General features: G+C 42.6%; 1 protein-coding gene across 6 annotated transcripts in view; it reads right to left on the bottom strand.

Moving 5' to 3' along the window:
- The window catches only part of FAM13B (family with sequence similarity 13 member B), a 65,074-nt gene that overhangs the window by 3,710 nt on the left and 33,468 nt on the right, over nucleotides 1-27,896 (bottom strand). For 3 of the 6 annotated variants that reach the window (XM_090020985.1, XM_090020983.1, XM_090020984.1), the window contains 15 exons: nucleotides 23,955-23,996; nucleotides 22,837-22,989; nucleotides 20,849-20,981; nucleotides 15,524-15,591; nucleotides 13,797-13,851; nucleotides 13,237-13,384; nucleotides 10,315-10,380; nucleotides 8,802-9,012; nucleotides 6,440-6,569; nucleotides 6,004-6,085; nucleotides 5,477-5,706; nucleotides 4,697-4,780; nucleotides 2,034-2,129; nucleotides 609-692; nucleotides 348-520 (listed from right to left, as the gene is read on the bottom strand). In XM_090020985.1, coding sequence (XP_089877111.1) covers nucleotides 348-520; nucleotides 609-692; nucleotides 2,034-2,129; nucleotides 4,697-4,780; nucleotides 5,477-5,706; nucleotides 6,004-6,085; nucleotides 6,440-6,569; nucleotides 8,802-9,012; nucleotides 10,315-10,380; nucleotides 13,237-13,384; nucleotides 13,797-13,851; nucleotides 15,524-15,591; nucleotides 20,849-20,981; nucleotides 22,837-22,989; nucleotides 23,955-23,996 — 1,755 coding nt within the window. The remainder of the gene's footprint in view (nucleotides 1-347; nucleotides 521-608; nucleotides 693-2,033; nucleotides 2,130-4,696; nucleotides 4,781-5,476; nucleotides 5,707-6,003; nucleotides 6,086-6,439; nucleotides 6,570-8,801; nucleotides 9,013-10,314; nucleotides 10,381-13,236; nucleotides 13,385-13,796; nucleotides 13,852-15,523; nucleotides 15,592-20,848; nucleotides 20,982-22,836; nucleotides 22,990-23,954; nucleotides 23,997-27,896) is intronic. The other 3 variants (XM_090020988.1, XM_090020987.1, XM_090020986.1) reach the window with 3 other exon arrangements.

Below are 27,896 nucleotides of genomic sequence, written 5' to 3'. Positions count from 1 at the left end.
CATTGCCCGCTTAAAGAGACAGAATTAGTCGGACTGATACCGCCTCTGAACAGAGCCGCTGTAGCATCTAGTACACAGCTGATGGAGAACACGTCCAGCGATTCAATAATTCAACTGACCATGAATAAGAGCTACAATTGTTCAATCATCAACCCAGAACGGACTGAAACATCTTTAAGAAACTGAAATAGCTATAGCAGAAGGACTCAAACATTTAATAGGGAAAAACAACCCTTATTAAAAAGGAACTGGGCACTTTAGGTTATAGCCCTTTCTTTGCGTTGCAGTCATGACTATATGCATGGAAATGGTAACAACAGTGCTAGTCACTTCCTATTCATACATACATAGAAGCGGCTCGGGTACTCGATAGCCTGAGGTCCCGTGTTAACTTTTCTTGGCCTTCTTCAACATCCGATTCTGAATTTTCAGCTGGGCTTGAGATGGACTGCGCCTGGACAGCAGTTTTTAAGATCTCATTTAAATCTGATGACAAACAATCACCTTCTTCCTCTTCTTCCTGCAGTCATAAGGCAGAAATTTGCATCTTTCAGTTTCTCACCGCATGTTCAAGACAGCAACCTTCTCCCCTAAGGCATTTTACCTACCTTTATTTCTTCAAAGAAGTGGGCAGTTTCCCCTTCAATAATAGGCTGTAACATCTGCCCCCGCCTCTTGGTTGATGGTGACCCCTGCAATACACCAAACTTGTTTTGGCTGTAAACAACTCACTGTTACATCTGCACAGCACTCAGGAATGTCAATGTATTCATTTTTGTTCAAGTCCATTTTACGCAGGATTCCTCATATTACATTACATTATAAAAAATACATTCAGCATAACTTTCTATGGAAGTGATAAGTGGTTCCCTGCCATCAAGGTATGCAGCTCACTTGCTGTGCAGGTGGAAGCAAGCAGCTACCAAAACCGTGTGTTTATAGAAAGGTGATGCAAAAGGACACGATAAAAAAGTTCAAACAATTAAGAATACCAATTCCATGTTCAAGTCCCAGGCAGAAAAGAAATTTCTACCCTGTGGAAACAAATGAGTCGGTGCCTTTTCAAATTTGGAAATGGATCAGGAAGGGGGAAAAAAACCCCAAACCCAAACACATTGTCACATGGCTAGAAAGTGAGAGAGAGAGAGAGAGAAAGAAAGAAGAGGAGAGGAGAGGAGACAGACAAGTAACTGCCGAGAAACAGGAAACGGTCGAAAACAACGCAGACAGACAAGTCCATTAGAAAATCCTTTTAACCAGCTCTCAGAAGTGATTGTTGTAGACATGGGAGGAAAACGACGTACAAACAGAATAATAGTCTATAACATCCAAAACCAAAGGAGCATCCTGGATATCCATCACTTGTGGTAGGGAATTTAGAACAGGACAGCTTTGGCAGCCTGAAGACAAAGACACTGCCCTTATTGCTTAGTACCTGACAAAAAGGGTCTGCAGAAGTTTCCTGCTGACGGACTTGCCACAGAAACTATACAAAAGTAGAAGATAACTACAAACCACAAGCAGCAAATGGATACTGCCACTCTCCATTTCCTTGGGGGTCAGAAAAAAACAAAAAAAAACAAACCTGAACCATGTTTGGGTTTGCTCTGTCTTTTATTGCCTGTGGAAGGGTAAGAGGAGAAAGGAGAAGAGCAACCTTGTCTGACCCTGCTGGCTAAAGGGCTCCAGATTCACATGCACAGAAACACAACTACACACGTACACCCCACAGCAGGATCGTGTAGAAGGAAGGTCACTTTGCCCAAGAATGGCACAAAGAAACCTTAAGCCAGGTTTACAGGCTCCCCCACCCCATCTCATTTGCTCAAAATCAGCACAGTGTTCTGCAAAAATCTGCTATGGGGATACACATCAAGGCAAACACCACAAGCGCAACAACTACACCCTTTCATTTCTAACAGGGAAACTCCACAAGATGGAACAAAATTATTCCCGCCTTGCACATTAGCTATATCAGAACCAAACTAAAATGACCTGACAAGTGAAACATGAAAAACATTTGCTTTACTCACAAGGATGGGAGTAATGCTTGCTCTAGTCAACATTTGTTTCACAAGTCTGTATCTGTCATAAAGAGGCTTAACAATGTGCCTTTCTTCTCTGGTAACCTAAGTTGAGAGAGAGGGAAACCAAAAAAAAACAAAAACAAACCAAGAATAAAAGAATGAAATAAAGAGAAATAAGTAAGTACTGGTTACCTAATAGTAGACCACAATCAAAACAAAGAGTCTGTCATCCAGCTCAATTTAGCACTGTAATTACAGTACGGTTTATTTAACTGAGCATCATTAGAAGTTTAAATTTTTTCCTTTCAACAAGTGAGTAATCCCATAAAACATTCAGGCTTGGTTTACAGAAAGTGAGAGAGAGCTCCCAAGGCATCAAGTAGCTTAAATGGAAAAGTGTTGTCTGTCTGCCAAAACCCTGGGGAAAGGGAAGAAACCATAATTGCACGTCTAGTAATAAAACAGACGCAAGCGGAGGATGAATTCAGATACCTCTCAGGGAACAATAAGCAGATTAAGAGAAAGGTAAGGACCATCAGAGAATAGCTCATCTTGGCCCAGATTCTCAGTTAATATTCTAAAAACAAAGCAGCCAGAAACCCATTATAAATAGGTCATTTCTCAGTGTAAAACTTCTCCACCGCTGCCGGTAGCACGAGGGGCCTGGCCAGCCGGCAGTGGTACTACTGGCAATCCCCAGCCCTAGTGGTAGACAGAGTCATTTGAAATGATTCTGTGGCTGGACTGGTGACACCAGTCATGGGAGACAGGTAGAAAAGAGGCTCAAGGCAACCAACAGGAAGGAAAAAAAAAATCCAGGAAGGCCACGTCTGTTTGGTGCATTCCCAGGTTAAAATGCACAACCCCTACCACGCAACATATTCAAGGGCACATGTTCCAAATGTGGTAGTCTGTTTTGTTTTAATTTTCCTGCTACATTTTGTTTTCAACAGCCTGGCTGTGTCAAAGAACTAGGAGGTTAGAGCATCACTGCTCCACTGGTGCAAACTGTGCCCCTTCCAAAACCAAAAAAAACAAAACAGAACAAGCCATACAACTACCTCCGTCGTGTTTCACTTTGGCTGTTGGTAACAATCTGATTGTCTAACAACAAGAGTTTGAATTCATGGAAATTCAGACAGACATATGAAACAACGGCTACAAGAAGCACAAACTTTTTCCAGTGAATCAGTTCCGTGCCTCTGCTCCAATATAGATATAAAACATACCCATGTTTTGTTGTTGCCCTTGAAGTCTTCCAAATAAAAGTCACATTAAATTCTGGCAACCAATTTTACTGCATGTTGAAAGTACCAAGTGGGCTGATAGCTACACACAAAGCCAAGTCCAAGATCTGTTTGTATACTGCAACAACTGCTGTTCTAGTGTCTCCATTAGGAATTACTAGGCCTGTGCAAAGCAGCTAGTATTCACTTCGGATTCAGATTCGGCTAATTTGAGGGACAATGATTCAATTTGCTGCTTCAAATCACAGTCCTGAATTGATTCAGCCAAATTGGATTCGGAGATTCAGGCGCCGCCAAATTGCCAAATCAGACAGGCTCCATCCCCCACCTGCTCTGCCAGCCCTGTCCATGGCTGCCCTGCCCTGCCCAGCAGTGAGCTGGAGCTTTTAAAAAACAGGGAGGTAAAGGCCCAGCAGAGCAGCCACGGAGGGGCTGGGAGTGGGCAGGGGTTGAGGGGCTCACGGCAGAGCCCACTACACAGCATGGGACAGTGGGGGGCATCGGGGATTGCCCACCCACTCCCCACCTGGCAGGAGCAAGGTTGTTTGTTTTTTTTGTTTGTTTTTTTTTAAAGAACCAGGAGCTGGGGCTGGACGGGGCAGCTGGGAGAGCAGGCAGGGTATGGAGCCTGGCAAGTGTCCCCTCAAGGTCCCTTCCCCTTTTCTTCCAGCCCCACCCCCCCACATGCACACACTTACCGGCACGGAGTCTGAGTCCAGCTCCCTGCCGCAGCGAGCGAGGACTGCCCGAGTCTCTAAATTCATCTGGAGAGCTTAGAATCGATTTGGACCTTTTTATTATCTCCTGATTCGATCTGGATTCAGAGATTCAGCCACCAAATTGAGCTGAATCTCCCCCGAATCGAATCAGCACCCAAAGCTTCGCACAGTCCTAGGAATTACATAAACTCATTTCTAGTGTTTGAAATTTTAACACTTCTAGTCAAACTCAAAAACACATTTAAATATTTGTTCCTTTTCAGTTATTTCTGTGATGAGCCCAAAAAGGTCTTGCGCAAACATAAGGGAGATTCGGTGATTGGAATCAAAATAACCCGTCAAGCTTTTTGCCAGGAATTACATACAGTGATTATGCTCATTTAGAAACACCTTTTATCTTTGTAATTCAACAGGCAGAATACTACAGCTCAAGGATTGCACAGAGCTGTATTTTCCAGAGCGTCAATAAATTACATTTTTTTCCTCTATAAAAGAAGTCCTACATCATGTATTGTTACACAAATTTAGACTTTGACCACATCCTTTTTAGTAGTCTATAATTTCATCAGGAATAGTGTCATGAACATTGATTAGGACAACTGCATCCAACCAGTATTGACTGCTGCTGTCACCGCTGCGTGCCCAGTTACTGCTGCCTGGGCATAATTTGGGCAAAGTTCAGGAAGTAAAGAAAAAAAATTACCGGCCGGCCATGTTGACTTTCGTAGTAGAGAAGGCTTTTTTGGAGTGATGTCTTCTCCTCTACCAAGTGGTCTTTTGTCATTTTCTGTTAGAAAAATAAATTTGCATTGATATCAAATCACAAATACCATGTTTTCCAACAGCTTGTCTGCTACGTGATGAATGCCTTAGCCATACGCGAGATGTATTCTCTTCCATATGTGCTGTTTTACAGGTGATAAGGCTGTATTGCTACATGCATATTTCAAAAAGCATTACAGCAGAACATTTTTGTAAGCCAGTGAATAAAACAGCAGAAGCATTTATTAATGCCAAGACCTAGGACCATCTCCTTTCCATGCCAGGAGCAAACAAGAATATAGCAGGAAGTGATGTTCTAAAACAGAAACACTATTTCACTCAGATATTTTCCCCAAACTACACGAAGCCTTAAATAAAATTAATTTTCATGACAGAAAGATAAGTTTTTCTACTGACATTTCACTCTCTTACACAGTACTATTTTCTGAAATGGCTGATCTATGGTCTTATCCAAGATAGACGCCTTACCAATTCAGAACCGTTGCCCAGAGGAGTAAGTTTTCCATCTCTCGACTCCTCTGTGAAATCATATGAAATATGAACTTTAATTTCTACCCAGGAGGACTTTTACAGTCTTTTCTCCAATGCCTGATGAAGGATGTTTGTGCCCGAAAGCTTGCAATTACAGAATTTTTTTTGCAAAAACCTTGCTGGTCTAATGAAAGACACCACTTTTCCCATGAGCCCTGATTGCACTTACTTTTATGTCTTCTGGCAAGCATCTTTCAACTCGTTTCTCCTTCAGTCTTTTCAAAATTATTTCAAGTGTAGCCTCCTTGGTAGGCTTCTTCTCTTTCTGCGTAACTCGTGGCTCATCTTCATTTTCTTCATCTTCATGGTCTAGAGAGGAGCCAAAGCTTTTTGGAAGAGTATTACTTCGTGGACGTGTTTGAGGTATGAATTCGCCATCTGAGCTCTTGTGCTTTGCATCTGGATGGGGAGGGGGGAGCAGGGAGAATACCCAACCCAGAATTAGCTTTACAACAATTAAAGACCAAAGAACTGGCACCACAGTATTATAAAATTTACCATGCAAAATGTTTTCAATGAAGTCTCAAGGCAATTCTCCAAACAAACAGGCATGGACTGCCCCTGGTTTGCAAAGAGAATCACTCAGCAACCAAAATGTAAATGATCTCTAATATCCTTGTGCGTTGCTTTTGAGTATTTCTGTTTGAGCATGAGGCAGTTTCGTTTTTACAGAATAAATTGTGCAGCATTCCATACCTTTTATTTGCTTTCTCAATTTGGTAAGCTCTGTCATCCACTTTAAAACCTTTGGATTGGCTGCAATATCACTGTAAGAGGGCTGAAAAAAATACAACATCAAAACTATAGCTGTATACAAACAAAAACAAAAAAACAAAATTGGCAAGCTTTGGAGAGCAAATTTGCTGTAAGGAAGGTTTTACACAACACCTGATGCAAGCACTACCTAAGCTACTGCTTCATCTTCCTCACATTCAGAGCGTCTAAACTGACATCCCAAATTCACTGCACACAGCCCACTGAACGCTTTTCTCCAACCTCAGCTGGCACAGCATGATGCTCTTACACCGTTTTCTCAGCTACAGAAGGCAGGGTCACGCAGAGGTTCTCAAATTAGTTATCGACTATAAAATTCAACATAGGCCTCTGGAAAAAAGCAACAGGAGTAACTTACTTTGCTGTTTTTTTCTTTTTCAAATTGTTCCTCAAATTGTCTTATTTTTTTCTGCAACTTCTTGACCAGCTGATACGGTGTCCTGTCTTCCCTTTTGTCATCTTTTGAACTAAAAGATCCTCTTCGGGTTCTAAGTAAATAAAAAAAAGACACCCCCCCCCCCAATTTTTGAGAACTTGTTGAAGAACAACACCAATGCCAACAACCGTACATCTGCAGGTTTGTCACAGTGTGTATGGAACTCCATTGTGCTTAAGCAGAAGGAGAGGGGAAGTGGTCTCATCTCTTAATTCCTTGTTCTCTCTATAACATTTCCATTAATGCTCACTATAAGGCTGTGTTCTGCTTGGGCGAAAACACAGGCAGTTGGAAAAGCTGTCAGTCGAGTGCTCAGTCACAGCTAGAGGTATCCCCCTTTACTCTTGCCACAAGAGTTCTTCCAAAAGCTGTGGGCTACAACAACTAAGATATATTAAGCTATTACACAACCTTCTTCTATAAGGAAAGAGTACTATTTCTTAACTTACATGTTGGAATCCAACCAGTGAAAGCGTTACCATCAAAATAAGAAAGTTCTTCATTTGCTGACAGAGTATGCCCATCAGTCTTCCTTATAGAAATAATAACAACACCCACCACCACCTTTTGAAAGAGCAGAACACAGGGGACAACCCAAGCTCATTCCTACCTAGTCCAAAAGCATTTTCTCTTGGCCAGCGAGTTCTTCCTACACGCACTCCATTAAACAATAACTGTTTAATCTGTGGCAGTGCTCCAAATATGAGGAAAAACATCCCTGCCCAAAACAGCTTACAGTCTTAAAAGCAATTCCTCTGCTGAAATAATGGTGCTGTCCTGGTCATCATCTGAGCAATTCTGAGATTGGCTGCAATTCAGGTGAGCAGAGGCAGGTTCGTTGTTTTCTTTGCATGACCCAAGTATAGAAGAGAAATGCTGAACCCTACTGATTTTTTCTCATTTATTTCAAACCAATAATTTGTAACCTGCTGAGTTCTTCCTCTAGCCACCATTTTTCTAATACCAAAGGAAACTCCTAAATCAAAAATAACTGACTGACTGACTGACTGAGATAAAAAGGTAGTCTTTTGTCCTACAATTCACTGACTACTCAGGGGCTGAGAGCTGTGCTCACTGGAGTTGAATTATGGCAAGGTCCTCCCCAAACTATATTTCCTTTTGATTTGGAGGAACACCAGCAAACAGCTTCTAATGTCACAGAGCACTTGAAGCTGGATGGGAAATTAGAGTCCCATGAAAGATTTTCTGTTCCAATTTTCATGGTTCCAGGCATTGCTAACATGCACAGAAACTTTCTAAGCTGCTTTTCAAAGTAACATCATTGGACAACAAAGGACACTAATGATTTACCCTCTTTGAAGGCTCTACTCCTTCAACCAAGATATGGCCAGAAAGCTGGCAACTCCTTGGCTTGAAACAAGATCATTCTCCCTGGAGAACAAGTCTGGGAGTTCAGCCTGCAGAACGCGGAGAGGGGACGGTAAGCAAGGGCCTCTATGCAGGACACTGGCATCTTCGCACAGCTGCTCCTTGCTCATCTCCCAGTGCTCCCTCTAACCACGGCTAACTCCCAGGGAGTTACTAATGCAGGTTTGAGCTACACTAGCTGGTAAAACACTAAGGCCCCTGAAATACAACAGGAGAATATAAAAGCCAGTGTTGGTACTGCTTCAACGACCATTGACCCTTCTTTGTCCATCTGTCTTCAAGGTTAGAAGCCCTTGCTGATTTCAACCTACCTATCCATTTTACCCAAGTTTTCTAAAATGGTTCCCATCTTGTGACATTCCCTCACCTAAGCATTTCCTTTGCCTGTCCTTCTCTTAGCAAAAGTTGTATTCAAGTAACTCTATACTATCCTATCATTAAACAGCTCAAGGCCTCCTGCAGTCTACTAAGTGCATTAAAGCCCTGCTCCAAGTTGTGGGAGGGGAGCCATATCAAGCTCCACAGCTTGAGGAGTAGGCTGTCCTCTGCTACTCTGAAGAGGAGTCTTTGCAAGAAAAACCCTGCTCCGGTGCTCTACAGACCGTACCCCACTCCCCCCAAACCCACAGGCCTGCACCCGCTTCTTCTTTCAGTGTTTAGTCCCTGCAGTACCAAGCTATATCGACCGCGTAGGTTGTGTAGCATGGAAATGCATTTGGGTAGCAGCTTTACTCAAAGGAAAGCTATGTAACCATCTAAACAGTCACATAAAAACATGCTACATGACCTCAGTTGTCAACCAAGTCACAAACAGGAATGAAGTCCAAACTTACACGTATTACCTTTTAATACAATAAAGTCTCCCCTTTCCCACAAATCGTATTAAAATATATACCTGGCAAAAGAAAGTGCTTTGGATGAAGAGTCCAACATTTCTGGATCATGTAAGAAACGCTGACTTTGTCCAAAATCCAAACTTCGATGCGACAACACTGGATGACAGTCCTCTTCCAAAGGATGATTATTCATTCTTCCAGCTTGTGGGGAAAGCTGAGCTTCTCCGGATTCACTGTCTTCCTGCCAAGATTTAAAAGCAGGAAACGGCTCTACAAGATACAAACAAGAACACCAAATAGTAAAAAACAACAGTGTCAAAAGGGAAAAACACAAGAACAAAAATGTGTACCCAATATTTAATCTTGAAAGCTATAAACAATGTAGTGTCATACACAAAGTGAATAATTACAGTGAAATACATTAGAAAGTTACTGATTCTGTCAGGTCATAACAAATCAAAACAAAAAACGTACTCAAAATGAAGTATGCACACTAGGATCCCTTTTTCAAAGTGTACCGTATGGGTATGCGTTTTTCCACAAATCAGTGAATTAGTGCATTTTCAGAAATCTAACAACTTGGAGACTAAGTAAGGTGTGCATTTACTGTCTGAGCTGCTTTAAATGACAGTAGAAATTGGATTTTTTAAATAAAAATGTACCACAACATCTAAAATTACTCTCAACACAGGGAAAGAGACACTAGACACTGTTAACTTAGGGACAACATTCATCTGTTTAACCTGGTTTGAAAGGAGATCTTTTAACTGCTAAGTCTCTCTCTACAATATTGAGGAGAGAATCAAGTTTTCCTGTACTATACTGACAAAATTGGGGCTTTTTGGTGAATAAAACAAGGTGCTCAACAAAAAGGAAATGACAAGTGTCAAGATATTTTAGAAGGAAGGGAAAATTTGTTGGAAACGGACTGCTTTTAAAGCAGGAGATTCCAAGACAAAAGCAAATCTTCAAAAGCCTTTAAGCACGTGGGTAAGTGGGGCTGGAAGGGACGTCGCGAGGTCATTCTGCACAGCCCCTGCTCTGGGCAGAATCACTCGCCACTAACCCATCTCAAGCAACATAACCTAAGCTGCTCTTGGAAATTTCCAGGGATGAAGACTCCACGGCTTCTCCAGGTAGCCTGTTCCAATTCTTAATCACACCTTTAGTTGATAATATTCGCTTTCTAACTTGTCAAATGTTTGTTCCCCCTGTCTACTGAGGAAGTGGGTAAATACTACCCAGGAATTCGTTATACTTTTTAGAAGGTCACTTGGGAAAAACCAGAATTTGAAAACTGGGTTCAGAGTGTGCAGGATGACAATAATACCCACAAAGTAATCTTTAAAAATAACCCTTGTACCTGCTTCCCAACAAGGAAATTAACATGAAGGGAGTGTTTTTATGCGAAGCTGCCTGTTTACATACAGCGAGATACAGAGAAAGAAAACGTCTGCTTAAAAGATCAGAGCATTCCCAAAGTGTAGGGGCAGCAGGTGAAGGGCTAGTTAGAAAGCAAACCATAAACCATCAAAAAGGCAGATAACTGAATGTCTGGCAAACCATACTTACCCTCCCCTTCTCTCTGCAGATGCATTGTTTTGAAATCAATGAGGGGGAAAGTGATAGGGCATGGTGCTAATAAAATGAAAAAGAATGGCAAAAATACTAAAGTGAACACACAGCACAGTCAGAACAAACTATACATAACATGTAAAGCAGGAAGATCAAGTATATGGGAAAACATACCCACTGATCAATTAGTTATATGGAGCTAGGTCCTGAGGACTCAACTCCTACCAGTCTCAACAACAGTTAAGGATGCTAGACATTTGGCAAGTTGTAGATGCTTACTAAACAGCTTTAGAAAAAAAACTGACAAGAGCATGGTCAATATTTACTGCAATTCAAATACCACCCTCCCCCTCCACCCCCCCCACCCCACGCAGAGATCCTTTAAACATACAGCCATGTAGAAAGTCCCCTCCACCCCCCAAAGGCAGAAATCAAGTGATTTGTTCCTCTGAAGAAATGTAATGCTCAGCTTGGGTCACAGACTTTTAAAAGTTTCAGTTCAAAAAAATATTATAACATGATCAATTCCAACCATGCAGATCTCAGCCCTCTTCAGGGGCTGCCACTAGGGTCTGCACTGGTTTGAGGGCCAGGACTGGGATCTTAGTCATAATGTTCAAGGGGACTGGAGAACGTCACAACCCAGCAAACTGCAACAGTGAAATACAGCAAATTAGTCTTGCACATACTGTCATGAGCTTACAATCCAAGAACACATAACGATTATATTGGTGCTGTCTTTGCAAGTCATTTACACAAAACTGATCATAAAGAATCGGACATGTGAAACCAGGGTCTATTTCTTATGGAGAATTCAGGAAAACAATGAAAGTGGAAGCCACAAACTTTATGAGACTATATAATGAGAAGAGATTAGGAACCACAGAGGAAACACAGCAACAAAACAAAGCAAGCACACAATTAGGAATGGACCTAAGCAATTGGGAGTAACAATTAATTACTTATCAAATCAGCTACCTCTTACTGCAGGCAGTTTAACTGAGCAAAGAGGAAAGCATGAGCCAACCTGCTGACAGTTACTCCTGAATCAGATAGCAGGCCCTCAGAATTTACAAGTTTTATTAGCATCAAAGAGGGCAAAGTTGGGACTAACTGAGAAGTAAAAACAGAACTATTATCCTTTCTGTGCAAAGCTGACTTTTTCAGACTGTCAAGGGCAGGTGTGAACCCGCACAGGGAATTATTGTGGAGAACAATTATGGGTAAGATACACAGATAAAATATATATCATAAAAACAGTGAGACTAATAGCAATTTTCCAAATTATCTTCACTTCATTTTCCAAACAAAGCTTGATATGCTGCTATTCGAGATGTACTAGAGCAGCTTGATGCATCATTAATTTAAGTACACTTCAGGAATATTTAATTAAGGCTTCGTATTTGTAACTGAGCAACAAAAGAAAGGAACTGCAAATCACTTGTGGAAGGCTGTAATGCATCAATGCTTAGCGATGACATATAAAACAGTCAATCTGTCCTGACAGAAATAGCCTTAACACTCCTATCTATATTATACTAATTGGAGGAAGTAAGTGCCACCTTTGTTTATAAAATTAAAGAGTAGAGAGAACGGACTGATCTTTTTATGATTGATGGCAGCCTACTACATTTCCCTAAGGTGTCTAACTTCCATTTACCCTAGATGTTTTGATTTAAATATCTATCAAGAATGTATATAAAACTGGGTCTGACCTCATGTTGAGATCTCTCTCTCAACATGAGGTCAGACCCTGTTTCAAGACAAATGGACTCTTATTTTGCTTTATAACTACTTTTAGGTAAGTGGTCTGCATGCTCATTTTCAATTATGTGCATATCAAGTACCAGTAGGACACACAACTATAGGAAAACCTGGAGGGGGGAAAATTGCACGTAGAAGATTCTTTTGATAATCCCTATAAATCCCAAGCCTCTAACCACTCGGAAAAAAAAGGCTTTGGCTTTTTCTCTCCCTTCAACAGAGAGAGAAAAGAAGCTCAGTCCGCAATCTTAGTTCCTCCAATGGAAAAAAAAGGGACTAGATTTGGCATTCCTGATACAGTAACAAAGAAAGACTTTTTTTTTTTTTTTTTTTTTTAAACTTTCAGGCCAAATCAGTTTAAAAAACAGCTTTAGTATTTATTGCCTTAATTTTGCATATGCATTTTATTGGCCACATCTATGCGAGATGCTGACTGCACAGTCATTACTGCAGAGTCATTTAGTACTTGTATAAACAAGTATTAAGTGACTGCACAGTTCCCAGTTACCGCACAGTAGCGTTGCTGAACGGTTTTTCAGGATGCTGACTGCACAGTAACTCGTTTCTACCATGCAGCAGTGTCACGTCATGCTTCCTGCCTTGCGACGCTACTGTGCGGTAGCCATGAGCTACTGAGCAGTCAGAGTTTCGTGTAGACGTGACTTATTTACTTTCAACTCTACAATTGAAAAAAGATAAGTTTACAAGGAAGTTACTACATGTATACCTACTGAATGATAAAAGATGAAAACATTTTTTTAAAGGAGCATACGGGTTTCACATCATGCCCAGTTTAAGTCAAGTATCTGAAAAGTTACTCATGGGAAAAAAGTTCTCTCACCTTCCCTTTCATGGTCTATTCAAAATACCCATATAACTATTAAAGTACTCAGGCTCATTAAAACCCTAGCTTGAAATTGTGGTATTTCCTTATGGAAGTGAAAAGGGTGGCACTGCCTCATTAGCTTCTCAAAAAAATTGTTTTCTCTTCAGTTATGAAATTGGCTTAACTTGACTATGGATCAACGCTACCTTGGTTAAGCAGTCTGAGTTTATTTGTGCTAATAAATTAGGTGGCTGTCACATGGCTTGCACTAAGTTAAAGTATCCTAATTATCATTTTTAATATTCTGCAAACTTAAAAATAAAAATTACCTTCCCATTTGTCACCATCAGATATGTTCTTCAGATCTAGATGTGGTGCTTGGATACCCACTGCTTCCTCAAAAACATTAATATTTCCATCTCCTGACACCTCTGAATCAGTGTTTGCATTCAGATCACAAATCTTGCTACTAGAATCCTGTATTTAAATAAATAGCACATTTTATTCTCATCAACATCTAGTAACCAGGCACTGGGTACGTAAAACATGCCAATTCCAGCACTGCTGTTAAATGTCCTGTGTTGCTTAACCTACCTGCTTCCCTACCTGAAAAACAAGGATATTACCTTATGACACAAGGTTTAAATAAAATTTGTATAGCATTTTGGAAATGTAAAGAATAGGCAAATATCTAACAAACAAAAGGAAGTCAGACACCTGGAAAGCTGAGAGGTCATGAACGCATGTGTCATTGCTCTCCGCACATGGTCACATCACATGATTATTAAAACTCTAAATGCAAATTTGCCATCACAAAAAAAAAAACTGCTTACAACTAGACTTAACCTACACAGATGAGGAAAAGCAAACAAAAGCCACAAATTCTTACCAGAAGCAACTGTGAAGACATTTTATCATTGTCATCAAGCAATATACAGCCTTGCCTAAAAGTAAGAGACAGAAGGGTAAGATATAAATTAGAAGTTGTTAATCAAAAGTAACCATTATTCATCTTCTTCTTGGCACCCCTAACTAGAGCACTGTATTATATAGTGATAGGCCAGTCATTCTGCATCCTAAGCACCCACACACATGCAGCAAAGCTGCACCAATGCACTGTAATTACAGTGTGTCCAAGCAGACTCAGTCCACCATCTTTATACACTCGATTAATAGAGTCTGCTGGGACATGGTAATTACCGCACTCCAGCATTTTGTGTATTACCATCCCTATGCTGAAAAACAGCAGCAGGGCTGCTTTACCTAAAGCTCATTCAACAAGCTTTAAAGCGCCCCCTGCTGCCATTTTTCAGCACGGTGACAGTGATACACAAGACACTCCGGGCACTTTAATTAGCGGCTCTTGGAGCACGCGTATAAATGCTCCACAGCCTGCAGCTGCATTGAGACCACCATGGATTTCTATTCAGCTTTCACAGTCAGAATGTCTGTGGCAATGGGACTGACAGGTGTCTCAAAAGCACGGCAGCAGCAAGGACCGTGGCAGGCAGCTCAAAGCACATCGGTAGCAATTCAGCAGTGGAAGAAGTGGTGACAGCTAGGTTGCAAGGGGTGGTCTGCCTTCCAAGCAAGCTGCACTAATTTGGCCTGCCAGTAAAAGGTTGTCAACCCCTAATTTAGGCCAGTGGTTCGCAAAACTTTCTGATGTCAAAGACCACCTCTCCAGGCCTTTACACAGCCATGTTACTTGCCTCCCCCAAAACCCTACCTACCCCACCACATCCAACCTTCTTCCAAACCCCCACAGTCCACCCCCCTTAGGATCCTCATGCCAGACACAGTTATGTTTGTCCTGTACATGCTAGTGTCACAATAAAGGCAGATGAGCTGGTGTTACAACTGAGCTAATTATCCCTGTTCACCACCGCTAATTAGCCTGCCTGCAGCACTGCACTAAGGCGGCTCTGCTGTTTTCCATTTGGAGGTAGCACATATCCACCTTTGTCACCCACACACCGCACCTCTACTAGTTGAGAGCCCGTCCTCGAAGACTGGCAAATTGTTTGGAGGACTTTATACCTATCTGGAGGTCTTTAATATTCCTACTCTAGGTTTAACAAGTATTACCAACCAAGGAAATGGAGGTTATTCTGCTGTACTAGCACAGAAGAACTTGAGTAATGAATAAGACTTAATATTTTTATCCTTCATTCTACTATTTCCCACCATAGCACAGCACTGACATATTTAACATGAAACAAAAAACCCAAACAAAATACAATACAAAAACTTAATTAATTAAATGCCACTAAAATCTATTTCTAGCTGCAAAATTGCTATGAAAAAGTTTTCTGCCCTCTCTTTCCTCCCAAAGACACGGGGTTGTGCAAAGCTAGATAAGCCATCTGGATTTTGGCTCAAGCCTCTTGCAGTAAAAAATATTTTATACCTGGGATGCCAACATTGTAAAGTTTTCCCATTTCCCCTTTCCTATTTTTAAGCTGAAAGTCAATACATGCTACTTGTTCTCTTTCCTACATATGCTATATTGTGTGGCCACCAAGTACCATTAATCAGTTAATTTAGGTTTTCAAAGCCAACATTTGTCAAGAAACTGCATCGGTCAAACTTCAGTATGGATACTAAAAAGGATACCTTTCACTATTATTTTCTTCATCCGTCTCTTCATCTTCATTACATGGCTTCAACAATACACCTGCAGCCTGTTGGCAGAAGTCTAAGTTGAGACATTTTTCAGAATGGCATTTATAAAGTGAAAGTGTCTTTAATTACCCCCAATCAGACCACAAAATATGATGCATTTATATTCAGATGAAACCAGTAACCAGGTGCCCCCTATACAAGTAATAAGGACATACATGACATGCAGCGCACCAAAGAGTACAACAGCAGCCTTCGATTTTCAGCCAATTGATAACTGTGTTGACCCGTTTGGTTTTTGGGTTTAAGTAATTTATGTTTAGATTTCAAGCAACATTTTCACTGGAAGGTGCCACTCTTGGCTCAAACATGGGGTATAACAGCAACTATATCTGAGTCTGAAAGATAATCATGCTGAACGAAGGTGTGTACACAGAATGTGTAAAATGAAACAAGTCTCAAACTTTCTAAAAGGAACGATTAATCCCTGTTACTAAATAAAGCAGCATCAGAGCTGGAAAGGGATGGAGAAATACTAGCAGTGACAAGTATGACGCCATTTCCAAAAGCAACACTAGAAGGCCATGCATCATGACCATTTTGTTTGTTGAAGGCTAATGCAAAAAAGACTGATCACAGCTTGGAGTCCACAGATTTTTTAAAGGAGATGATACTGGTACCAGGATAAAACAAAAATAGCGACAAGCATACTTTTTCTGCTTAATATAAAGCGAGCAGTTCATTCAAGGTAGTCAAATGCATGAAACAAATAAGCAAAAAAAAAAAAAAAAATATTCTCTTTAATGGGAAAGTATATATAACATGTTCACACTGCTTCCCTACTAACCCTAGGATACATATAAAGGGATACAAAAACCACCCACTACTCCTACTGGGACACCCCAGGGACAGAAATGTGGTATTTTAATGGCTAGGGAATGGCCCTGGCAGATGTGAATGCAGTACAGATAAGGCCTTCAAGACTAAAGGTAAAGTTAGAACTGGTATCAAATTAAAAGAAAATGCTTTTTTGAACATATTACTCGATAAATCCAAGTACTAGTACACATACAGATACAACAGCTGAATTTTGCAAGGTAAAAAGCAGTGTCCACCCTGCTACCACAGAGAAATGATGAAAATGTAGGTGGTCCTGTTTAGCAATTTTAGTCCTAGCATTTGATTTCTAGCCACTTGGCACATCTAGCGTACATTCAGTTTAGTACCTCCAATGTGAGATACTAAATTAAAGCCCAGCAGGCCATGCTAATGCGCAGTAGCACATTAGCATGTTTTGTTTTTAGTGATGCTTAATGCACAGTAGATTATTTTATTGCACATTGGCATAATGTCCTGTTTTTTTATGCAACGCTTTAATGCACAGTAAAAGTCTACTGCACGTTAAAGTGCACATGTAGATGCACCCATTAACTTACAGATTACCTAACATTGGCCTTTGATTTTTAACCAAATGCATTGTTTTTCAATTTTCAGTCCAATAATTTCATACTGCCTTTGGCAAACAAAGGCAGCGCTGCCCCGCAATCCTAGTACACACCACCTTACGACATTTCTTTGGTTTGAAAGAAAGGCAAAACGCTTCTGCAAAATACTTGCTCTGGAGGTACACTGTGTTATAACTTTAAGGCAGTGCTAAAAAGAGGCTAAAAACAGATGTTTAAGGGACAAAACTTTGCTGTTGGATCAAACAAACCCTTCCCTGAAGTTAAAAGGATATAGTTCATACTTGGTACACGGCAAAAAGCAGCTATGAAAACAAGAGTTCATTTACACACAAGGATGATTTCAAGGTATTTTGATCACAAAGTTCTCCATTCAGTTCTCAGCATTGTAACGTGTTGCACTGAGCACTGAGTTTCAGATACCACCTGGGGACGTTTCATAGATTTCCTAGACATTAAGGCTGGAAGGGACCTCGGAAGATCATCAGGTCCAGCCTCCTGCCCAGGGGCAGGAAGTCAGGTAGGGTCAAAGGATCCCAGCAAGATAAGCATCCAAATGTTGCTTAAAAGAATCCAGTGCAATATCTATTCCAGGCCCTGGGGGCTCTGACAGTAAAGAAATTTTTCCTTATATCCAGCCTAAAACAGTCTTGGAGGAGTTCATGATGACTGGACCTTGTCATCCCTTGGGGCGCTTTGGTGAACAGGCGTTCCCCCAGATCCCGATTCACTTGTACGCTGCCACCAGGTCCCCCCTGAGCCTGCACTTCTCCAGGCTGAAGAGTCCCGTGACTCTCAGCCTCTCTTCGTAAGGCCTGTTCTCTTGCCCTCTGATCACGTGCATCGTTCTCCTCTGGACTCTTCATTTACTTAAATGTTCATTTACTTAAAATGACAGCTTGTACCACAATTGCTTTTTTTTTTTCCCCTTGTGGAAACATGGTCTTAAGATTTGACAAACATTAATTTTGAACCTTATTTCAGAATTTAGTCCTACAAAGGCTCAGACATGCGCTTAAGTTTAGACCAATGTTTCCTAACCTTTTTCACCATACGGCACACTTACTTGGCCTCTCCCACCCAACGGCACACGGGCCGAACATGGAGTGGGGGGGAGCCGTGAGCGTCTGGGGCGTGGTGAGGGGCGTGGCTCCAGCCCAAAATGCCGCAGGACACCTGGACGTGCCTGACAGCAAACCCACGTGCCACGGCACACCGGCTGGGAAACACCGTTTAACAGCAGTTATGTCCGAGTGTAAATTCTCTCAGGGTTGGGACCTAAATTGGCAATACTCCAATAAGACACACAAAGATGTTCTGGCCTTCTGGCATTTGAGAACTGTGGACCTCGCAAACAGTTTGAGGCCATCAGCATAGACGGCTTTGAAAGTAGTTCTATCTATGAGTTACTGAAGAAAATAGTGCTAATTCATAAGTGATTTTAGACCAGTCAGATTTGCTAATGCTCAGCCTGCATGTTACCAAAGAAATCAAAACATTAAGGAGTTAACATCAGAGAAGCCCCTTCCTCATATACATTACATTCTGAAGGTCTTTGAATTAAAAATGCAATGGAAGAAGGAATTACTAATCTGCTAATGAAAGACAGATGGCAAAAACCATGCCTCTTCTAGTCAGGCTTCTTTTCAGTAGATGTCTTGCAAGCACAGTAATTCCACCTGCTGTACAGATAATGAACCATCTGGCTAGTTCCAAGACCAAATTTTGTCAGTTTTAGTTTATGTCTGTCAACAGCAATTTATTAAACTTTTTATTGAGAGATTTGGTATTACAACTTAAGGAATCAGTATTCAGTGGAGTATTACTTAGCCAAAAGAAAAATTTTAAACAATACATATTGACGCACAAGCAACGACAAAGAACAATTAAGCGATATCATTTTAAGACAGCTCAAGTAAATTCCTTGGGTTGCTTCAGAGTAACTGAATGACAGCAGGTTGGGCCAAAAACCAGAACAGCATAATAGATGAAGAACTCAGATACTGGATTGTGAGTAGGTTTTATCAACTGTACTACTGTAGTGCCAAGAGGATCCAAGCAAGGGGAAGGACCTCATTATCTCAGGCCCTATGGGAACATGCAAGAGTCTCTTTGCTCAGGCATCTTACAGCCTAGGATTATAATAAAATGCAAAACAGAGATGAAGACTATATTTGTAGATTACTACCACCTGTTCACCACAGATCCAGTCAGTGTTAGTTTGGTGGTATTTTTAGTTACAAAAAAAATTATTCAGAATTATTTGGACAGATGACAAATGCCCAAAGCGACAATACTATGTGCTCTTGCATATTATCATCAGCTGCTTTGAATCAGTAACTGTTTCCCTGCTACCAAGTTTCCAGACCTGTGGAAACCTGTGTACTAGATCAGGCATGTAGTGCAGGACCCAATACCCAGCATATGGGGGTGATACAGGGCCCTATTCTGGCAGACAGTGCCAGCACAAAGCCCAATCCTAGCGTGCAGGGCTGGCTGGGGGTGGCATGGGACTCTGGGGTCCCAATCCAGCCCGTGGACTTGATTAAATTAAGTGATACTCCTAAACACAAGGGAGATTGATGTTTTCCTGTTAAAGCAGTTAGCACAGTTCAGGATTTTAAAAAGTTCGGGAATTTTAGGATATGCACAATACTGTGGCACAAATCAAAAACTGGACGGCATCTGAAGCAAACAGTTCTTGAACATAAGCACTTTTTATAGCGCTATGCATCTGTTCTAATTTAAAGTGTTGGTTTCTCTCTTTCAGTGGTGTGAAAGCAACCAATTCAAGTGTAACATACAACAGTAAGATCACATTTTAAAAGTTTGTTGACAGCTGATCTGCTCCAAAGTATTAAAAAACAGGTTAAAAACTGCTTTCTGCATTTTAACCTATTTGCAATATTTTAAGTGCTGTTTTTGAGCTGAACAGTACTAGGAATACAAGGCACTGTCTTTAGGCAACAGAGATTGAGAAGCTGCTTCAGAGACTGTAGTATGTCAGAAAGCAAAGAAACAGGTCCCCACCACAAAGTCATCCATGGCAAGCACAGGGAAGTATCAAAGCTACTGGTGTGGCTAGGAGAACTCAAACACACTAATGACAAAAACTTGCCTTCTTTCTCCAACTACTCTTTCTGGTGCCCAGCACAAAGTAAAGTCACGCCTGCATTCCAGCAACAGCAGGCTCTAGCTGGGGCGTTCCCAAGCATGCCTGCCCACCATGCTCCCACTGACACGCCAAACCCAGTATGCTGATGACGCTACTCCAGGGTCATCCCAGTGGCCTCACTCAAAACACTCTGGAGAGCAAGCCCTCAGGAGTTGCCACAGTGGGACACCAACAGAACGACTAACATATTTCTGGATTTGGATGTCAGCAGCAGCAGGCGAGTGAAGTGTGCTCGTGCTACCACCACGCTGTTGCCACAGTATCAAGTACATGCTGGCTGGCCCACAGGTCACCTTCACAGTCCCCCCTCATGTCTGTTAGCAAGGAAACAGCTGCATCATCTTATTCCAGCAGTCTTTCCTGACTCATGTGCTGGTACAAGTGACCTCATGCCCGATCATGCACAAACCTACCCAACCAACTGGGATGGCAGTTTCTGTAAAAGGAAGAAGGTAGTAAAGGGAAGTCTGAGCCACTTAAGTTGCAAACAAAAAGAGAAGTGGACCTGTGCTACTGCATTTTAAAGAGACTCAGGTCTCGTAGAAAAAGCAAGCGACCTTTGACAAGGCAGGACAGTAAGTCAAGCAACCATAAATAAAGACCCACATCTCCTGTCCAACTCTGTACTCTAACCAGAGGATTCTGCTTCCTAACATATAGCAGAGTATCTATTCATCTTACCTGATCATCATCTTCCTCTGTAACAGAGTCAGGCTGTATAACTTCATTGTCTAAATCAGCGCAAACCAGCGTTTCAGAACAGTCTCTTGTGTTCTCACAGCTATTATCATCATTACCTTTAGTAACATCATCCCTAGGAGATGACAGCAGACAAACTGATTAGAAGGCCTCTCGACAGCTTTACGTTTTCAAGTTTTTGAATTTATTTAAAAATCCTCACATCTTAGGACTACCTGAATCATAAGCGTAGTGAAGATGGCTACCAAGATGGGTTGAAAGTTTAACAAGCATCTTTTCCTTGCTTAATTAAAGCTTTCTACCCAATATTAAGCTGGTTTGGGGTAACGTGTTCTTTTGTTGTGTTGTGGCTTTCTGCATTACAAAACTACTCCTTTGCTTCCATACTTTATAGGATTTGGATTACCTCTTGAAGGAATATTAATCAGTCAATGTCTACTACAAATCGGTCTGTTAATCCTCAATAGTTTGGTTAATCAGAATTGTTTAGAAATGTAGCCCCAGTGCCCCGAAACTTGAAACCAACAGAAATTTAAGATGAACAAAATAGCCTTTAGCCTTGGGAGCCATCCATTAACATACTTTGGCTATTGCAAAAGGAATAGGCTTATGACAGGATTTGGGTGACTACATGACTTTGCTTTATGGACATTCTAATTTGGTCTAATTTGTTTTGGAAGAGATATTATCTGTGATTTTTTTGAAACTTTTTATAATAAATTACTTCCTTCTATCACCATTTCCTGCTACAGATCAGAATATTTTAAAATTGGAAAATGTCTTTTCATAGTGGTTTGGATGAAGAACTTCTCTTCCTTTATTTTTCAATCTTATATGTCATTAAAACCCAGAACCACCAAAAGTATTTAGACAGCTTTACAATTCAGTGAAAGATCTCCAATTAAGAGCCTGGTCAAGGTTCCAAATGATGCTTCTCCAATCACCGCACTTATGACTCAGAAAGATCCCCATCAAGAATGACGTTTTCTCAAATGGAACCAGGCATGCACCCCCTCCCCTCCCAAGCTCCCCTCCTGGCACCACGGCCACCTGTCCCGAGCACAGCCCAGCCCAGCCCCCTGCAGCAGCCCACCCTCACCCCACACACAGATCGGGGACACACACCCCTCATGCTCTCCTGGGGTGTGTGCAGCAGTGGGAGCCATCCCCCCTCCCCTGGACAAGCCGCGGCTCCGTCCCACACCCTAACCCTGTTGTGCAGCACCTGTCCCTGCCTTAGCCCCAGCCCCACTCCCTCCCCATAGGCAGAGGAAGAAAATATGATTGGGGGGGGCTAAACGCATGAGCGTACCACCCCCCCCAGCAGATAGGTCTGTCGTGGGAAAGGGGCAGGGGGTGCAGATCAAGGCCCCTGCGATGAGGGAGGGAGTGGGGCAAAGCCAGGCAGGGGCTGGGGTGGATGGGGCCCCAAGGTCAGGTCAAGTTGTGGGACACTGAGCCCTGGCGACTTGTCCAGGGGCAAGGGGGGCTCCCGCTGCTGTGCGCACCCCTGGGGCAGGCACAGTGGGCACGTGCCACCCCAATCTGTGTGTGGGGTGGAGGCAGCTGCCACTGTGGACTGCACTCCACACCCTACTGCCGGTGCCCCGGGGAGCAGCGCAACACCATGTGCCTCCTATGCACTGGCTAAGCCACCTGCCCAGCAGTGGGAGGTACATGGTGTCACATGACCAGACCCAAACTATTCTGGCATAACTATGAGATATATATATTTATTTGCATATATTAATAATGCATTTAACATTAATTAGTGTAGCCTGCCTTATATCACATAATTGGTAACATTAAAAACAAGAAAAAAATATAAAAGGGGTACATGAGCTGAAACTTTGAGATAAAAGGGGTACACTTGTTAAAAAAAGATTGAAAACCCATGGTTTAAGGAAGTAAGAATTTAAAAAGCAATCACTCCTGAGTAGCACACTGTGCATATAAAAAAAGCGTCTTACTGGTTGTTAGATCCTTCTTCTCTGTTAACACTTTTTGCTTCATTGTTACAGACCAGTCGGTGTTGCTGTAAGTTTTTGAGATCATGATCTATGCTGCTCTGCAGATCAAAAAGGTGCTGTTCCACAGCTGCTCTAATTGTTCTTTCCAAAATACTAACAAAAAAAACAGAGAATTCTCATTAAGAAAGTGCCTCATTTTCTCTGCATCAATAAATCTGTGCATCAAAAAGCAGAAAAATAAGACCCCTAATGAAACAGACAAATCTTGGTTCCCCAATAGATGAAGACAATGCCCAAAAACCCAAAACATAGCTAGTCTTTCAAATAAGGAATAACTGGATTAAACAGAACTTGTTTGCTGTCTGCAAACTGATGAGAAATGTACACAATTTTATCATTAGGTTGCAGTAAGATGTAAAGGCCTCAAATGAGTTAGGACACCACACACTTATCAGTGAGAGCCCCCTACCAAAATGGCTTGTAGTAAGACAACTTGGAAGGGGGGGGGCTATATACACTAAAAAAACTGCATGAGTTAATAATACAAACCAACTCTGTGAGCAACTGTTAGACAACCAGCAGAAAAAAATAAACACAAACTTGTAAAGAAGAGCTCCCAGGTAGGAGTCACAGGGAGTCACAGTTTTCTTCTCTTCTGTTTCACACTTGCCTGGTCTGGAATTATTTGCGTTGTCTTTACCTCTGCAATTATATTTGCAACCCCTGCTGAACTTGACTTAAATAGTATTAAACTTGAAGTTGTTTAAAAACAAAACAAAAACACGACCACAAGTCTACTGGGGAAAATGCAAGGCCCTACTGACAACTTTAGAATTATGCCCAAACTGATAAAGTACCCATCCAAAGAAAGCAAAGGAATACAGAGACAAGACATAGGCACACCGATACTGTCACACCAGAAAAACCCACATCCACTTGGTCAAATCCACTAAACACAAATACAAAATGCAGCAGAACTGAATATTCAGTACTAAGAGTCTATACATAACCACTGCAGTCACATGCAGTCCATCTCTACCGAAAGCAGGGATGCCAACTGCGGTAGACTGAAAAGCAGTATACTTGGATACAAGCTTTTACGCAACACTTCTACTTACTCTGCAGAGGCAGGCAAGATGCTTAGGGGAGAGATATGCGCACTGTAATAGAGAAAAACTGGGTTACCTTCTGAGAAAAGACTTTCAACACCAAAGAAATAGTCTGGAAGACAATAAAACCGCATGCAATTACATCAGCTCAAATAAGTAAGTACAGGCACAGAACAAATTTGAACACACTGATCGCTTCCAGATGAGTATGGCCGTGAGGTATGTGACACTGCAGACATCTGCGGAGCGGCGTACGCTGGGGCTTGCCGGAGCTTGGCCAGCTGGAGCCACACTCCAGCTGCTGGCCAGGCTTCATGCACATGCATCAACACCACTGCAGCCCCAGGAAAGGCTGCTGGGGCCAGCCTCCCCTGCCCCACCTGGGGAACCTGCCACGTGTGCCAGAGTGCACATGGCACGGGCATTCCCCAGGGACAATTAGTGGCAGCATAAGGTATGCCACCACTAATCGTCCCCAGGGAACCAAAAGTCCACACCCCTGGATGTGGCCACTGCCTACAATATTGGTCTGGGGTGCTCGCTCAAATCACAAGGTAAGCAAGGCCAAAACTTTAACAGCATGGTCTTAAGCAACATCAATGCATTACAGATAGAAGTACAGCAGGGTGCCACCTCAGAGACTAAGTGTTTCAGAGAAGTAGTTAAAAGGTGCAACCCTGGTTTATCTTTTGCTTGACTTCAGACTAACGTAGCTAACCACCTCTCTGCTCACTAGATAGCTGGTGTGGCAGAAATTCAACTGTTATGAGTCTCTTAAAAACAGACATTCCATAACGTTATAGAGCTATCAACAACTGAGATGCAGTCTTTCACATATCAATCATTTGGTCTCAAAATGGGTCATAACGCCTTTGCACAAGGAAGCTGTTGATCACCTATAGCCACAGAGCTAACTCCAAGTTATTCTGCCCACTGTCCTCCACAATTCACCAAGATCTTCTTCACTGCCTGTCAAACTGTTGCATAATTTTATTTTGCACCGTTGAATTGATGTTTTAGCACATCCTAGACACAGTCATTTAAGATCAGACACCCAACCTCCAACAGTTTAAGACTAATTTGTCATTTCAAAAGCACCATGAGAGCTCTGGATATCAGAGATGCGAGATACTAAAGACGCTGTCGGTAATTCAGAGTTACATTTGAACAAGATGCACTCCAGTCAATCAAATATCACAAAATGTTCTCTTTTACAGATTTACTAATTGGGAAGCTCTGATTTTGTTCGCTGGTGTAGATATGCTTGCTTAAAAAAAGAAAAAAAAGGTTTTGAGCATGTATAAATATCCTTCCATATAGCGAATTAAATGCAGAGCTATGCTGTATTATAAATGCCACTGGCAGTCATGGTCTTATCAGTCCTTTTCCTTGTGTAGAAGAAAAAGATATTAAAACTTCATTTCCATTAAAAGAAATGGCACTTGTCCCCATCTCTGGGCATACTACACATACAAAACAAATCCAGCAGCTATTCCTGACCACATAACAAGGGAGCCAGTAATAAGAAGAGATTTAGAAATCCACTTTTAAATAACAACCTGAATGTTCAGTAAAGAATTTGAAGTATTACAGGAAATATTACTACAGCCCACTGCCATAACACTAAAAAGGATTTAGCTACAATGTTTCTTAATGTACGTGCAACTGTTAGCTAAGACCACCATCTCCCTATTTATCTCAACACAGCTCAAAGACATCAGGGGGCGTCCGGTCCAGACTTACCACTGCTGGCCCATGCTGAGAGTTTTTATTATCTACTCCACACGTACTATCAGACAAGTTGGTAACTGGCTCCTCACAATCTCTAGTCCCTCTCCTCCAAACACACACGCACATAAAAGGGCTTTATTTTCCTTCTACGAGGATAGCACACTTCAAAAAACAAGGATGGAAGGACAGAACTTAAAAAGGTAGTGCTAAGAAAGGATTTTCTTAAATTATTTAAAATTTCTTAAAAGGGGAGATGACTATATCATATTAGCTCATGCTATTTTAGTGAAAGTTATTCCCAACGCTTAGCCAGCACTAATGGTCCTAAGGTACACTCTCATACAGACATTCCTGTTAAGCTTAAGAAAAATTAAAGCACATCTACCGACTTCAGGTATTTAGGATCAAGCAATATTTCCAAGCCTTCAAATACTCTCGTCTCCACTCTGTTTAGATTTCAAATTTATTTTGAAACAGAGATACATTTCACGTTCATTTAAAAAAAACCCAAATCCTGCCATTTTCCTGTTGATAAATTTCATCTTGACAAGTAAACTACGAAGCAAAACTGACACGAGTTTGGGCTGGTGCAGAACACCCGATACCACAGAGGTCTGACATAAGCAACCATGTCAATGAAGGGATTACATGGAAGCCAAACAAGGGGTACCATCTAAAGAAGGCTTGTCCACCATGTGGCCCACCAAGCCATTTTCTGTGGCCTGAGGTCCCTCGCTCGGGACAGGCGGGTGGAAGAGGGGAGCTGCTCATCCCTGCGGGGCTGGGCTCGCGTGACCTCCCATGTCATGTGAGCCGGGTCCTGTCACCGCCCAGAGGGCTGCGTGGCATGGGGCTGCCCCGGCTGCACCTGACAGGACCAGCTGAGGACAGCGCTCACTTTTAGTTGTCTCCGGCTCGGCCCCTTGCCCCGGCATCCTGCCCGCCTCCCAGGAGCCGCTGGGCTCGGCAGCCGGGAACAGGGCGCAGTGTCCGGCACAGGCAGTCAGTAGGGCAGTCCTGGGAGAGACTCAGCAGGCAGGGTCCTGGTGTGACCTCTGCAGGGCGCGGTGGAGGGAGCCAGTGTCCACCAGGCCCCGTGCTCAGGGCTCACAGTGCTGAGGCCACCTGGGTTGTGTGCCTGTGGCTGGGCACCGTGGTGAGCCGGGCTGTGTGGGCTGTGGTGCAGCAGCCACCCCGATCCGGCCCCCCTTGGGCAGCGCCGGCTCATGGAGCTGTGCTGCTCAGGGGGCCTGGGGCAGGGAAGGATTGTTGCTCCCTGTGGCTGGGCCGGGCACTGTTCTCCTGCCGCCGCGGCTGCCTGCACCCTCCCGGGGGCCATTTGCCTTCGCCACAGGGAAGCGCGGAGGAGAGGAGCGGCCCGTGTTCCCCCGAGGCCTTCCCTCTCCAGGAGCCGCCCTGGGCAGACAAGGCCTGAGACCCTGCCAGGCTGGGAACTGGCTTTGCTCCCCCAGTTCCACCGTCCCCCGTCTCACGTGTTGGCTGGGCCCCAGCCGTGCCTGCCCAAGCACTGCCAAGACTTTGGGCAGCAGTGTTGCTGGTGTGGGCAAGGCCTGGGGAAGCAGTGGCATCAGCGGCCCCTTGGCCTGCGTGACAGCACCGGCTACATCGGTTTGATCACATATTTTAACATGGCTGTCAAATATCTTCTGAGGCTGCTTTCAAATGGTGGTCGTAGTAGAGGGGACCCAGCTGTTGGGATGGCTGGTCCAGGACATAATTTGCTGTAGTTTGTCACTAGCTGAGCACAAGCTGTGAGGGTTTATGCCAGCTTTGCCTTATTTCAGGCTTGTGCAACATACGGCCCATGCAGTGATAAAATATGAATACGGCTCGCTGGCCCACTAGGTGATAAAAAGTTCATGATCTGGCCCCACATTCAAAAAGGTTGGACACCCACGATCTAAAATACATCACAGAAATTGCCGTAGGAATTAGTTTATAGGAGTAAAGCAGAAGTAGAAATTTCAGACATCAATACATGTTTCAGGTAACTAATGCTAAATAATGTAAATACTTCACATGAACAAAAGAGATGAGCAGCAAGGTTGACGGTATGAGCAAAACACTTGGGGGAGGAGGGCAGAAGGGAGTTATTAGTCAAGGACACCAGCACAAGTGCTGTATTATGAAACTCTGATGACATGGGATCTTTAATATTCTCACAGAGGAAAGGCTCCAAGCAGGACTTTATCCAACCAC

The sequence above is a fragment of the Crocodylus siamensis genome, chromosome 10 (genome assembly GCF_052110815.1).
Source record: "Crocodylus siamensis isolate JL-2025a chromosome 10, ASM5211081v1, whole genome shotgun sequence".
NCBI lineage: Eukaryota > Metazoa > Chordata > Crocodylia > Crocodylidae > Crocodylus > Crocodylus siamensis.
This window is presented reverse-complemented; position numbering and strand designations above follow the sequence as displayed.